At 34.2% G+C, this 14,251-nt stretch overlaps 1 protein-coding gene across 2 annotated transcripts in view; it reads right to left on the minus strand.

Annotated features, from left to right (window-relative positions):
- Nucleotides 1–2,572: 2,572 nt before the first annotated feature.
- Nucleotides 2,573–14,251, minus strand: part of gabrr2a (gamma-aminobutyric acid type A receptor subunit rho2a) — a 48,463-nt gene continuing 36,784 nt past the window's right edge. For both annotated transcript variants that reach the window (XM_024278361.2, XM_036209986.1), the window contains 4 exons: nucleotides 9,902–10,042; nucleotides 7,391–7,543; nucleotides 5,332–5,540; nucleotides 2,573–3,683 (listed from right to left, as the gene is read on the minus strand). In XM_024278361.2, the coding sequence (XP_024134129.1) occupies nucleotides 3,351–3,683; nucleotides 5,332–5,540; nucleotides 7,391–7,543; nucleotides 9,902–10,042 (836 nt within the window). In that variant the 3' untranslated portion in view covers nucleotides 2,573–3,350. The remainder of the gene's footprint in view (nucleotides 3,684–5,331; nucleotides 5,541–7,390; nucleotides 7,544–9,901; nucleotides 10,043–14,251) is intronic.

Here is a 14,251-nt window from a genome sequence, read left to right on the forward strand (position 1 = left end):
AATCTGGACCCAACGGTCCTGGAAAACGCTTTAAAAAATTCCTCGTTTGACACAAAAGTATTTCTTATATAGTGGATTTGATCATCTTTATTTGTGACCTTTTAAAGATATTTTTGAGTAAAGTTATCAAATTGATATGTTGAAACCTTATGAACGTCCAGACCCTCAGAGGCTGAAATCGTGTATTTGTATTTTGTGGAGCTGTTGGTACCGTGTGTTTAACCTTATTAGGTGGTTTCTACTTGCAGAAGTGCGGTCACATCCTCAGAGCGTGTACTCAACATGTCCTGACAGCACTTTTTCTTAAGGGGAAATACTATGCATGTGACAAACTGTCACACAAACATTTCGGACTTGAGCAGAATCATCCTTAAGAATTATGACTTACATGGTCAAACCATCATTATATTCTGGTCTAGATACAATAAATAAATACATTTAACACCTTTAAGATTTGTTGGTACAAAGGCAAAATGTTTACCGGTTAAATTCGTAGTTTTGTGTCAAATGTGAGACTTCTTGTTTTCTCGTTCATAGAAAAAGTTGAACAAACATCATCAGACGTTGACTGTATTCTCACAGTTGTTCATGCAGTTCATCGGCCTGTCAGTTTTAGAACAGCTGCGCGTTTTACAGTAGACGTTTTGTTTTATTCTTCTTTTCAATAAGGGGAATTTTTGGAATAGTTTAAACACTTTGCATTGCATTCCTTAACAGTCAGAAACAAAAAAATGAAAATACATTCAGAGCACGATGAGGCTGCAGAATGAGACTTTAACAGTTTACAGACAGGATATTAAAAAGTTAAAAATGATTCAAACAAACAAAAAACTCTTTTCTCATTGAATTATTATTTTTTCACATGCTCAGTAAGGGTTGAGTCTGCAGTAGGCATAAACATTCATCAAGTTCAGAGTAGCTGGATTCAATAAACCTGAAATTGGTGCACTAGCACAGCAGGGTTAAAACAGAAAAGTGACCAGAGAATTAGTGCGTCTGCTGCAGCTGTGAATCGGCGGGCGAGTCCACGTCTGTCAGCGCTTTGTTTAGTGTGACAGCTGCACTGTGGAGCTGTCTAACTCAGAGACGTGAAGGTGTGACTGAGGCCTGAAATATCGCTTCTTCACCGAAACAGATTGAACATTGCACACAAAATACTAACAGGTTAATTAGAGTAATCTACCTTTTTGTCAGTTCTTTTAATGTAGCCGATGTGTTAGCGATGACGGGAGATATTCTGCTTTCTCTCACTTTGGTGCATTTGGCGTCTGAGCTAGGGCTGCCACAAATGATTATATTATAGTCGACTAATCACTGATTATTTTTCTGATTAGTGGACTAATCGGGTCATGTGTAAAGTGGATGTAAAGCACACATCTAAACCATCATTAGCTTTAAACTAGCTAAAATAAAGATGAAGATGGAGAAGCTTTTTGATGAAAATGGTGATGCAATTGACTTTAATTGCTGAAGGGATTTACTAAAAATGCAAAAGCTTTTAGCAAAATTTGCTAAAAGACTTTAAATTAGGTTGAAGAAGTATGAAAGATTGCTGAAGCTGACCTAAATTTCTCAACATTTTGCAGTAAAATTGCTTAAAATTCCCTAATACATGCCAATTGTGCAAAAACATTTAGTGTTTTGCTCAATTATGAGCTAAACTCCAAATTAGCCCAAAAAAACCCAAGGAGATGACAAATTAGCCAAAAAGCCAACTAGTTGCTTAAATACTAGCTAAACTCCAAAACAGCCTACAATTCCCCAGTAAATTAATTAGTCAAAATGTTAGCTTGTTGCTTAAATAGAAGCTAAACTCTAAATAAGCCTAAAAAACCCAAGTAACAAATTAGCCAAATACATTAGCCTGATGCTAAAATAGAAGCGAAACTATAAATTAGCCTAAAAAAACCCCTAGTAGAAAACAAATTAGCCAAAATGTTAGCATGTTGCTAAAATATTAGCTAAACTTCAAATTAGCATAAAAACTGCAGTAGATGACAAGTTAGCCAAAAAGCTAGCTAGTTGCTTAAATACTAGCTAAACTCCAAAATAGCCTACAATTCCCCAGTAAGCTAAATTAGTCAAAATGTTAGTTGTTGCTTAAATAGAAGCTAAACCCTAAATAAGCCTAAAAAACCACAGTAAATAACAAATTAGCCAAAATGTTAGCATATTGCTAAAATATTAGCTAAACTTCAAAATAGCCTACCACTCCCCAGTAAACTAAATTAGTCAAAATGTTAGCTTGTTGCTTAAATAGAAGCTAAACTCTAAATAAGCTTAAAAAACCCAAGTAACAAATTAGCCAAATACATTAGCCTGATGCTAAAATAGGAGCAAAGCTATTAATTAGCCTAAAAAACCCCAGTAGAAAACAAATTAGCCAAAACATTAGCACATTGCTTAAATACTAGCTAAACTTCAAAATAGCCCAAAATTCCCCAGTAAACTAAATTAGTCAAAAACGTTAGCCTGTTGCTAAAATAGAAGATAAACTCTAAATTATTCTAAAAAACCGCAGCAAATAACAAATTAGCCAAAAATGTTAGCATGTTGGTAAAATAGAAGCTAAACTCTGATTTTTTTTTTTGAAAATCATTATGAAAAATTAAAACATAGACCATAGTTAAAGGTTTGTTGATAATTTACTTAAAATTTTGAAATTTGAAGACTTTCTCATTCATTTTTTATATTTTGCTCATTATTTAAAACTATAAAGTTTGTGAATACCAAAAATACAACCAGTATTGTCCTGAACAAGCTGAACGTTTTGATACCAAGATTGCTTAAAGTGTGATTGAGGTTTTAGTTTCTGAAAAACGTATGTAAAAGAGCGGGAGAATCACTATAGTGAGAATGCTTACTAAGCATTTATACTATAGTAAAGATCATAGCTTTGTTTAACTTTACTACACTGTAACCTAAATTTAATATAAAAGTAACGACTAATCCACTATTAAATTAGTCGTCGACTATTTTAATAGTCGATTAGTCGACTAATCGTGGCAGCCCTAGACTGAGTGGCTGTAATTTCTGCAACTGACAAAACCTGAGCTGACATTTTGGATTGTATGAAGATTATCGTATTACATGAATGCAAACACAAAAGGGGGCCGGACTTCATGTCTGAGTCACATTTAAAAGATAAGATGAAACATTTTTAGATCATTTTTGCCGATTTCATGAAAACCACAATGAACATTCAAGTAGCTGTAAGAAGATTAACAGTTGAAATAGTCCAATGGGATGGAAGAGCCTCTAAAATCGGACAAACAAACACGGTCAAGCAAGTAAGCAGCACCGTGATGCTTTTTATGAGAACGTCTTCACCGGCCTCGCCGCTCAGGCCTTCAGCAGTAAACTGACCAGTAGATGAGGTTGAAAAAGATGTAGGATCCGGGAAAAATCATCCGGGAGTATTTATCGATGGCGTGCGTGTTCTGGATGATGCTGAGGGCGCGCAGGCTCTTCCTCTTCTTGATGCCCGCGGACTCGCTGCTCATGGACAGGTGGACCACCATGTGCTCCGACTTCTCCGGGACGTGGTGCTTCTCGTCGGGCTCCTCCTGCACCATGGGCTCCTCGGTGTAGCCGGCCAGGCTGTTGGTGTCGGCCTCGCTGTAGGTGCCGTCCATCATGGTCATGGTTCGAGTGTGGGAGATGCTGCAGGTGCAGGGCAGTGACTGGTGGAGGAAAGATAAAACTCCATAATTACTTCATTTTCGCCTCCATATGAGCAAAAACAAACTCATATTCTGTGATATTTCAAAGTTAAATGCATGTCTTTCTTCATCTACGTTCACGTGTGTTGCGCGTCATTTCATCAGCTCAGCTGTTGCCAAGCAACAAAACCTAAATGTAATATCATTTGTATGTGTTCCTCTATCTCTGATCACCTGATTTTTCTTTTGTTCTTTTTGTTTGTTTGTTTTTTGCTGTTCCTTTCATGGTTCTTCCCATTAAGTCACCTGTTTCCATGTGACCCTGGTGTCGGCGTCTTTACCCATCAAACATTCCTTCAGTAAATCCACACATTAATCGAACTTTATTTATTATTTGTCATAAATAATAAAATGCTTGGAGAAATCTGTCCATAAACTCAAATGTAATGCAAAATTACCCGTGAGAATTCCACATTAAGGAAGTCTCATGGTGATCCAACACTGACAACTTTAAGCTTAATATAAGTAACAATACACGTTTTGAGTCGATGTTTCTATCTTTACCTCTTCATTTCAAGGATCAAACTTGGGATCATCACTTTAGAATTTAAGTTGTTTTGGATTCTAACTTGGAAGATTGAAACTTGAGTTTTACTAAAAATAACTTGTGAGCAAATTGGTCAGATATGTACGGAGCCCCTGAAGGGACGTTAAAAAAAAAAAAAAAAAAATGGAGGAACATTTTTTTTCTGATTTTTTTTCTTCTCTTTTGGTTAGTATCTGGTGATAGTACAAGATAGTAACTGGCGCATACCAGATAATGACCAGAATTTTTTTTTCTTCTAAAAAAAAGTATTAATTTCTGGTTAATATCTGGCGTACGACGGAGTATTAGGGCCACCAAAAAAAAAAAAAAATAATATTACGACTTTTAATCTCGTAAATTTACGAGTTTTTTCTCATGAATTTACGACTTTTAATCTCGTAAATTTACGACTTTTAATCTCGTAAATTTACGAGTTTTTTTCTCGTAAATTTACGAGATTAAAAGTCGTAAATATAAGCCTATGACTTATAAGTCATAAATATACAACTTTATTCTCGTAATTTAGCAGTTACGACAGTTACGAAAAAAAGTCGTAATATTACTTTTTTTTTCTTTTTGGTGGCCCTAATACTCCGTCGTAAGCATCAGATAGTAACTGGTGCGCATTAGATAGTAACTGGTGTGCATTAGATAGTAAGCAAATTTTTTTTTCTTTAAAAATATTTTTTTTCTGGTCACTATCTGCCAGTTACTGGTGCGCACCAGTAACTATCTGATGCGTACCAGAAAAAAAAATCTCCAGAAAGTATCTGGTGCGCACCAGATACTGTCTGCCGTGCCCCAGATAGTGACCATAATCCCCCCTCTCCCCCGCCCCACAAAAAAATTAATGGTCAACATTACTAACTTTTTTTCTAAAAAAAAAAAAGAAAAAAAATACAATTACTATCTGTGCTCGTACTATCTGTACTATTCTTTTTTTTTCTGAGAGAAAAACTTTTTTTTTTTACTTCAGTGGGTTTTTTTTCTTCCTTTGATGTCTTTTTAGGTGCTCCTTAGATGTTAAAAATAAATAATAATTTGTATAAATGCAAACATCTTGTAGCGGGAATCTCCGCCCACCTGGGAGCGGGCCCTCTCCCTCATCTTGCGCTCGCGGCGGTCCTGGACCGTGGACAGGTAGTTGACCGCGGCGTACTCCAACACCGAGAGGAAAACGAAGACGAAGCTGACCCAGAGGTAGATGTCCACAGCTTTGATGTAGGACACGCGTGGCATGGAGGCATTGACTCCCGTGATGATGGTGGACATGGTCAGCACCGTGGTAATGCCTGCACACAGAAAATATGTCAAAACTATAAATAAACAAATGAGTAAGCAACAAATAAAACTGATCAAAACTCAGACAGTGAAAGTTCATAATTTATCAAGGATTAGATATTATATTAGATAGGACTTTTAGCACTTTTAAGTCCGTTTTATGGCCTAATTTTATCAACAATTAGATTTTAGGTTGCTTTGAAATGTTCTTCAATGACCTTAAGCACATTTTGCAAACTAACACCCTAAGACTTGATGCTTCTTCTAAGAGGAAACAGATGTTACTGGTCATCATGTAGTAGGTCTTAATGACCTAAAAGACAAAATACTAAAGATTTCTGTTTTGTGAGTAAAAAATTGGCAGAAACAGAATAGAAAGTAGTAGAAAAGCAAGAAAAATTATGTTAGCAGTACAAGTTAACAGAAGAATATCTTAAAATGTGAAATTACAGACTAATTCACACGTGTCAAAGTTAAGATCCGGCCCTCCAGATCATTTTATTTTATTGTTATAATGGCCCGATGTTAGCTTGCTTATTTCTACCTTTTATAACTTTGACAAAATATATTTTTATGGAGAGTCAAAGATTGAAAGTTATTTAAGGTTTAAGTTAATTTATTCTGGAATAATATTCCTGCCTTTTCTATTATGAATAATTATGTTAAAAAGTTACAGTTTTAAAGTTTTAAAAATTGACATTCTGCTAGTTTTTTGGACTATTTTGGTATTTACTAAGATTTTTTTTTAGGGTATTTTGGAGTTTAGCTAATATTTCAGATACATGCTAGCTGTTTTGGCTAACTTAGGCTTTTTTACGTTTTTTTTAGGCTATTTTGAAGTTTAGTATTTTTTTTCAGCAACATGCTAGCTGTTTTGGCTAATCTATTTTTTATGCTAATTTGGCATTTTGCTAACATTTTAGCTGGCTATCAGCTTTAGCTTTTCAGCTATCAATTTCAGCATCTTCAGCTATCAGCTTCAGTGTTTTTAGCTATTAACTTCAGCATCTTCAGCGGCCAAATTCAGCTTACAGCATTCACATTATCACAGGTAATGCTATATATCTAGTTCATAATTATGTTAAAAACTTTAAAACATTTTTAAATTTGTTGTTTTAGAGTGTTTAATAAACGTTTATCCTGTTCGTCCCGTGACCTAAGGCATGTTTTGGCGATTGAGTTTTACACCCCTTATTTAATTGGTCTATAAATAGGGACTGTTGACAATTGTAGCATTCAGATATCTTTTGGGGAAAAAATGTTTAAGTATGTTTGTATGTATGTAAATGTACATACTTTAAAGATGTAAACTATTTCTTTTTAGCAATAAATGTATAATAGAAGACACAATATTTCCAACTATCAGAGAACTACACCTAAATCTGAGCATTTATAGAGAATTTCAAGATCAATTTGTGTCTTAAAAGAGCAGAACATCACAACTTATTGTAACAAATGTTACCAATTCTACTTATTTTATTGGGAGATTTTTTTTCATCTTGTATTCTGTGTTTTAACTTGTTTTGAAAGGAAATTTATTCTGGTGCTGACATGAATCCATCAAACTATTCTGGAGGACGGAATAGTTTCCAAATTCACAGAACTGGAACAGTTTTGCAATAGATAAGACACAAGAAAAGCCACCCCCCCCCTCCATCACCACCTTTTGAACAGTCCAACACATCAAGATCAATCAGATGAGCCACTCGGGGCTTTCGGCTCTGACGGCTTCATGACAAGCGCGGCGCCGCCTCAGCTCCAAAACGTGTGATGCCGTTCATTTTTCTGCCGTGTGGTCCCGGTTGGTCACGGCCAGCTTTCATCCCCCCCCCCCCGGACTCCCGACAGAAGCTGCTCTTACCCAAAGAAACCCTGGCCGGCACAGCCCGCCGGTCGATCCAGAACGACACCCAGGACAGCATCACCATGAGCGTGGCGGGAAAGTACGTCTGAAGCAGGAAGAAGAAGATGTGGCGCCGCAGTGTGAAGTTGATGTACAGACGGTTGTACCAGCCTGCAAACACACACGAAAAAAGTGTCTAGACAACAGTTACACTCAATTTTAGATTAAAGTTTCTGACTCTTCTGATCCTAAGCATTAAACTTTCCTTCTAATTATCAGTCTGTTCACGCCATTCCGTTTCATCTCTGCCATCAAGCTAAATATTAAAAAGTGGCTTTAAATGACTTGGATCATAGGAGTCCAACCTGCGCACTTATTCCCAGTGTATAAAAAAGATGATTTTAACGTGTATTAAACAAGGAGGCATCAGAAAAATCAGTAAAACATTTGAGAACATCTCAGATCTGTGAGCAAAAGTCACTCAAAAGGTCAGTTTTTATGGAAGACACAGAATCTGGTTCAAGGAACGACTTTTTTGTTGGGTTTTTGTTATTTTCTCGTAAAGATATGGATAAAAGGAGATTTGCTTTAGACTTCAACATGTGACCCAGTGAGATGAGGTCTTTAACACCATCGATACTGTAGTGCAAAAGATCACAAATATTCAAGGAATTCAAAGTGTAATTTCACCTTTTGTCTAAAAGATCAGAGATGAAGATACGGTGTGAGGTATTTCTGGGTATTTATTTAATTTTCCTTTATTTTGCCAAAATGTGTTTTTTCTTCAATAAAAACACATTTTTTTTCATCAGTTACTCAAATCTTTCCTTGTCTTGGCAATCAAAATCAAACATCCGATTTCGTTTTAAAAATGTTCTTTACATACCAAACTCTACTCCTATTAAATATTTTAAGTAGGGCCGGAAATCAATTAACTAATTAATCGCAAACCTGGGAAAAAATTAATCGTGATTAAGCTTTTTTTCTGTTTAGTTACAGTATTTACCACTTCTTATCACAACATGAAATCACACACAAAATTGTACATTTACAACATTTTATATTTAATTAATGCAGTCAATTGATTGGAAAAAATAATCAGATTAATCACACTTTCGGATTGTGATTAATTGCGATTAATTACAGGTAAATTTTATATGAAAATGTGCGACTTTTGAACAAAAACAGACCAGAGAGAACATTTTTCCTTTATTGCTATTATCTGAAATTCTTAAATGTATCAAGTATTAACCCATAAATGTAAACTGTGTGTAGAGAACACATCAAGAGTAAGATAAGAAGAACTCTAAAGACTTTTATGTCAGTAGTATTACTGCAACAAAACAAACATGTTGACATACAGCCATAAATAAGAACCTGCAGACCTAAATAAAACACAAAAAACTTATTTCATCATCTGGACAAAAACAAGCAGTGAGAGGTGAACTTTCTCCTTGAAATGATGCTTTATTTATCCTATCGTTACAATCCATGGAGCCAAATTGGGGCCATAAAGATTTGAAACCCAAATAAAACAAACAAAAAAAAAAGTAAAACTTTTTGCTGCACTAAAACATAATTATTTCCGCTTTAAAAGTTCTGTTTTTCGATTTCAAAACCCGAAATGTCAATTTCAAAACTATTTTTCAGTTTCAAATCTTTTTTGCACTTACAACTCTTTTTTTTTCTCTTTAGAATCATAAAATGTCAGAAAATGGCTTTATCGTCTGTACTATTATAGTCTTAAGTTGTCCCAAGATGGGTGTAAAAATCAGAGTTTTATCGCGTACAAACCGGGCGTCCAAAACGCTGTTCTAACCCGTACAAAGTGCCATCTTATTGTGTTACATACAGGAGTAGAAAAGGTCCTTATCGAAGAAATTTTTAGATAAAAAAAAAAAAAAAGTGGAAACTTAAAAAAAGTTTTGAAATTGAAACCTTGTGTTTTGAAACCTAAAAAATTAAACATTTGAAGCTGAAAATAATTCAGTTTATTTCAGAATAGCAAAAAGTTTCAGACATTTTAATTTCTTTCAGTATTTCTTTTGTATTTTTTAATTTGGGTTTCAAATAATATTGGCCTCAATTTAGCTCCATAGAATTTGATCCAGGTGAAGCTGTTCGGAGGGTCACCGCACTGCACTATCAGCAGACTCAAATCTTTTTTTCACTTTCAACTCTTTTTTTTTACGTTTTCCAATCTGAAAATTTCAGTTTCAAAACTTCTGGCCCTGTTGGGGCGGAGCTAACACGAAGGACCAATCAAAATCCATGAGGGTGGTAACTTCAGTCCTGGTGCGTTCACTGACTCTGAGAACGTGGGTAATTACGGTCAGAAAACGGCTGTATTGTCTGTTCCATCATAGTCTGAAGTTATCGGGTGTAAAAATCAGAGTTTTATCGCGTACAAACTGCTAAAACACCACGAGAACTTCAGTTGTCTCCTGTGGCCAAATAGCTAGCACTTTAACTTTTTCTCATGCATCTTTTTCTTTTGCCGATTGTTATTTTGGTCGTGATGCGATCTACCTGTGCTGCTGTAGAAGGCCAAGCGAGACGTGGTGTGAAACTTCTGGATCAGGAACTGCGATAAGGAGATCCGGTCGTCGGTGCTGAGGGACTCGTCCCCGCTCTTCCAGTAGAGCATCAGGTCTTCGTCTGTGTAAGCATCTGCAAGACATCACATCAATGAACGGGATCCTTCCAGCTCTGGTGGTTTTAGCAGCACTCATAGAAGCTGAAGTGTGAAAAGCAGTCTCTCCGACTTATTTTATGTTTGTCCAAAGTTCCAATTCCCTTTTATTAGTCTATTTTATTTAAACCAGCAAACTAATTATTTCATTTTCTTATTTTTTTGAGGACAAAAGATTTCCTTTATTTAATAAACTGTGTTCCTTTTATTCTTATTGGTGTCCAGTTTTTTTTTGTATTTATTCCCCCAGACCTGATCCAGGTTTGCCCATTGGGGATGTAACATGGGGGCTCGTCCGGGATGTTTTTTTTTTTTTTTTTTTTTAACCAGCAGGAAATCTCATCCAATATTTTGAAAAACTTGCTCGCTCACATTTTTCGGTCCAGTTGTTTCTTCTGCTTCTTACACATTAATGTTCCAGACATTTGACTTCTTTTGTTTGTACGTCTCATTCCTCATTTGTTGTCCTGGAATCTGGCAGATTCACTGCAGTTTTTCCATAGTTTAGAATAAAGCATCAATATTTGGAGAATTAAAAAAAAAAATCTCTATAATGTACAACTAAACTGAACTTAGTGGACAACACTCCATCTCTGTTTGCGTTTCACATATTGACTTAATTCAGAATTATTCTCTATGAACTCTTCACTTTGTCAAATACATCAAAAGTACTGTTACCCGGTACTTTTTTTTAATATAGTTTATTGTGTAATTAACCAACTTTTAGAGCCAATCTCTCGGTGTTTGCAGCTTTTCAGTGAATTGTGGATCCATTTTCCAATTACTGCAAATGAATTAATGCATTTTTTTTTTGCTTTCTAGCATATAAATAATAAAAGAAGGAGAGAATATCTGAGTCCCTCATCTTTTTATTTATCTCATCACCTGTTGATGATGATTCTGTCTGGGGATGGTGAAAAAACGAAAAAGTAATAGACTTCAGAGCTCCTTTAAGTTCTTTTTTATTCCTTATCTACAATTATTAAACAATTTCTTTGTTTTTTTTTTGGAGAGAATTGTTACAAGTTGGCCCACTAATTTTTTAAACATATAAATAGACAAGCAGAGCAGCGCTTAAGTGAAAAAAATGTCATTATAGATACATTTAAATGCAGGAATTGCTGAACTCTCAAAGTTTGATTAAAAGTTTTTGCTCAATTTTGACTAGTAAAAAAGTCATATGGTGAATATTTTTTTCTGAAATACTTCTATTATGTAGGGCCGCGCATGTTGGCGCATTAATACACGCGATTAACAAATTAGGATTAACGCGTCAATATTTATTAATGCAAATTAATCGCACCTTTCGAAGCAGCATTCTTCCCCTAAGCGGTGGATTGAAACACTTATTCAATGGTTATTTACAAACAAAATCATTTTTTGTGCTTTAATCTTGGTATTTTTTTTGTTTAGATCCCTTTTTCATAAAAAACAGACTATTTGATCAATGGTCCGGAATAGGTGGTTGACAAATACTGTAAATTAAAAAAAATGTTTGCGATTAATCGCGATTAATTCCTCCCCCAGGTTTAGCGATTAATTAGTTAATTTTTTTAATCGATTCCCGGCCCAACTATTAAGTTAATTACTTATAAGTAAGTCATTTAAAAATGAGTCATTTTTTTAGTTTTTATAAAAAGGGAAGTTTTGAAGTGCAGGATAAGACGAGTGTTGAGATCATTGTGGTCCAGAACTTCCTGTTTTTGCTTCCCGTCATGCAGATCGGTGCAAAGATTCTGTCGTTAGCTGACATGCGGACATCGACTCGGTGCAGAGTGCACATCCAGTGCAAAGTGCTCTTCCTCAAACTTGTTTTTGATTAGTGACACGGCTTGGTTTTTCCTGCGCTTCCTGCAGCCATCTTCTTCTCTGCTCTCCAACTCATTAAGCTTCTTAAAGTGTGCCCCCCGCTGTGAGCTGCTCTTTACTCCAGGAGTTTGGAGGACGCTTTGTGAATTCAAGCTTTCATCTTCGCATTTGATAATTTTTTTTCGCCTCAAATCCTCAGACTTCTTCTGTTGATGTTTGGAAGCGGCACACAGTTCAGATGACTCCTTAAACTTTGGAGGGTGCGGTGTGAGTGGCGGGGGGTCCCTGTGAAACGGCCAATACGTCTGTTCTGGGAATATCTTTGACATCTAAGAGACGGAGACTCAAAGATCACACGGCGTGGGTTCATCTCCGTCTGTGTTTTCTTTTTTTGGGAGGCAGGGATTCAGGACATCCCGCCCCCGGTGTTTTTGATTAAATTCTGCTGTCTGAGAAGACAGCTTTGAAGGGATTAAGCACATTTGTAGAAGTTGCATCCAGCAGTCAGACGCAGGAACGTCCCTCAGACTGCAGCGCCCTTTGTGGCCAGTAGGTGTCCCTGTCAGTGCATTTTTTTTACTCTAAAATAAGTCATTAAGTTCTGATTAACCTTAATTTTTTTCCTCAGTGTGCTGCTTCTGAAAATAACTGTGAATAACAGATAATAGACCCTGAAGAAACTTAACCAACAGGTGGAGGAATGAATAAAAATGTCCGACATCTTTTAGGGACAAACAATTACAGGTCAGCAGGTTTCATGTCACAGACAAGATGGGGAGTACTTTATATTTTGGTAAGTTAGAAATAATCAAGTAAATGGTATTTTCATTTTTTTTAAATTAATTGTATGCATTATTTATTATTTATTTATTTATTTGCATCGTAAAAGAGATAACATTTTCATTTTTAAGATTAGTTTTATTTATACATTTACATCCTCAAAAAGGTGACATTATCATTATTTTAAAATGTATTATATTTATTTATTTCTTTAATCAATTTATCTTTTACATCATAAGAGATTTTAAGACGATTTTTAAAATTTATTTACATATTTATTTATTTATTTACATCATCAATGAGATACCATTTTCATTTTTTTAATTCATTATATTTATGTATTTTTTTATATTATAAAAGTGTTGGCATAGTCTCATTTTTGAGACTACTCTTATTTTTTTTATTTATTTACATCATCAAGAAGATGGCATTTTCATTATTCAAAATTCATTATCCACTTTTTTAATGTATTTTTTACATCATAAAAGAGATGGCATTTTTGTTTTTAAGACTAATTTTATTTATTTATTTATTTATTTACATCATCAATGAGATACTATTTTCTTTTTTTAATTAATTATATTTATGTATTTATTTTTATTTATTTTTTAAATTACAACAGAGATGGCATTTTCCTTTTTAAGTTTAAATTGCTTTAAATGATTATTTTTATTATTATTATTATTATTATTTGCATCGTAAAAAGATGGCATTTTCATGTTTAGGATAAATTGTATTTATTTATTTACATCATCAAGGAGATGGCATTTTCATTTTTTTAAAATTCATTATATATATTTATTTTTTAATGTATTTTTTACATAATTATATAGATTATGGCATTTTCATTTTTAGGACTTATTTATTTGTTTATGTCATCTAGGACATGGCTTTTTGTTTTTTTATTATTATTATTGGTTATTTGTTTATTACATTGCAAAAGAGATGGGGGTTTTCGTTTTTAAGATTATTTTTTTAATGTATTTTTACATCAAAAATAACATTTTCATTTTTTTCATTTTTTAAAATAATTTATTTATTTTTTACATCAACAATGAGATGGCTTTTTTTTCATTATTTTTATTTATTTATTTTTACATCACCTAAGGAGATGGCATTTTTTTAAATTAATTGTATTATTTTTATTTATTTCTTTATTGATTCATCAAGGAGATCGCATTTTAATTGTTTTTAAATTACATTTATTCAAGGGACAGATGATGTTAGAAGGGTGGCAAATGAAAACATGTTTTTTTTATTTTATTTATTGTTAAGTTTGTTTAATTTAACTGAATGTCAATCCAGTTTTTTATAGTTATTTTTCTCCAATAATTATAATAGCATATATTGATGATGTCTTAATCTTCCCCAATAATGACATTGGCTCAAACTTTGGGGGGAATGGGGCGACAAAGCTTTTTGTTCGGCCCCATAGCTCCGCCCTTTGTCACAGAGATTTGACTTTCAACAATAAATAAATAAACAAACACTGAATTTCTCTACTATCAATTTTGACTTATTTTATTAGAAAAGGACGAATAATCTGGGAATTACTGTGTTTCTCATGTACAAAAATAACAGATTGGAAATCCAAGGAT

Source organism: Oryzias melastigma, linkage group LG22 (assembly GCF_002922805.2).
Source record: "Oryzias melastigma strain HK-1 linkage group LG22, ASM292280v2, whole genome shotgun sequence".
In the NCBI taxonomy this organism is placed as follows: domain Eukaryota; kingdom Metazoa; phylum Chordata; class Actinopteri; order Beloniformes; family Adrianichthyidae; genus Oryzias; species Oryzias melastigma.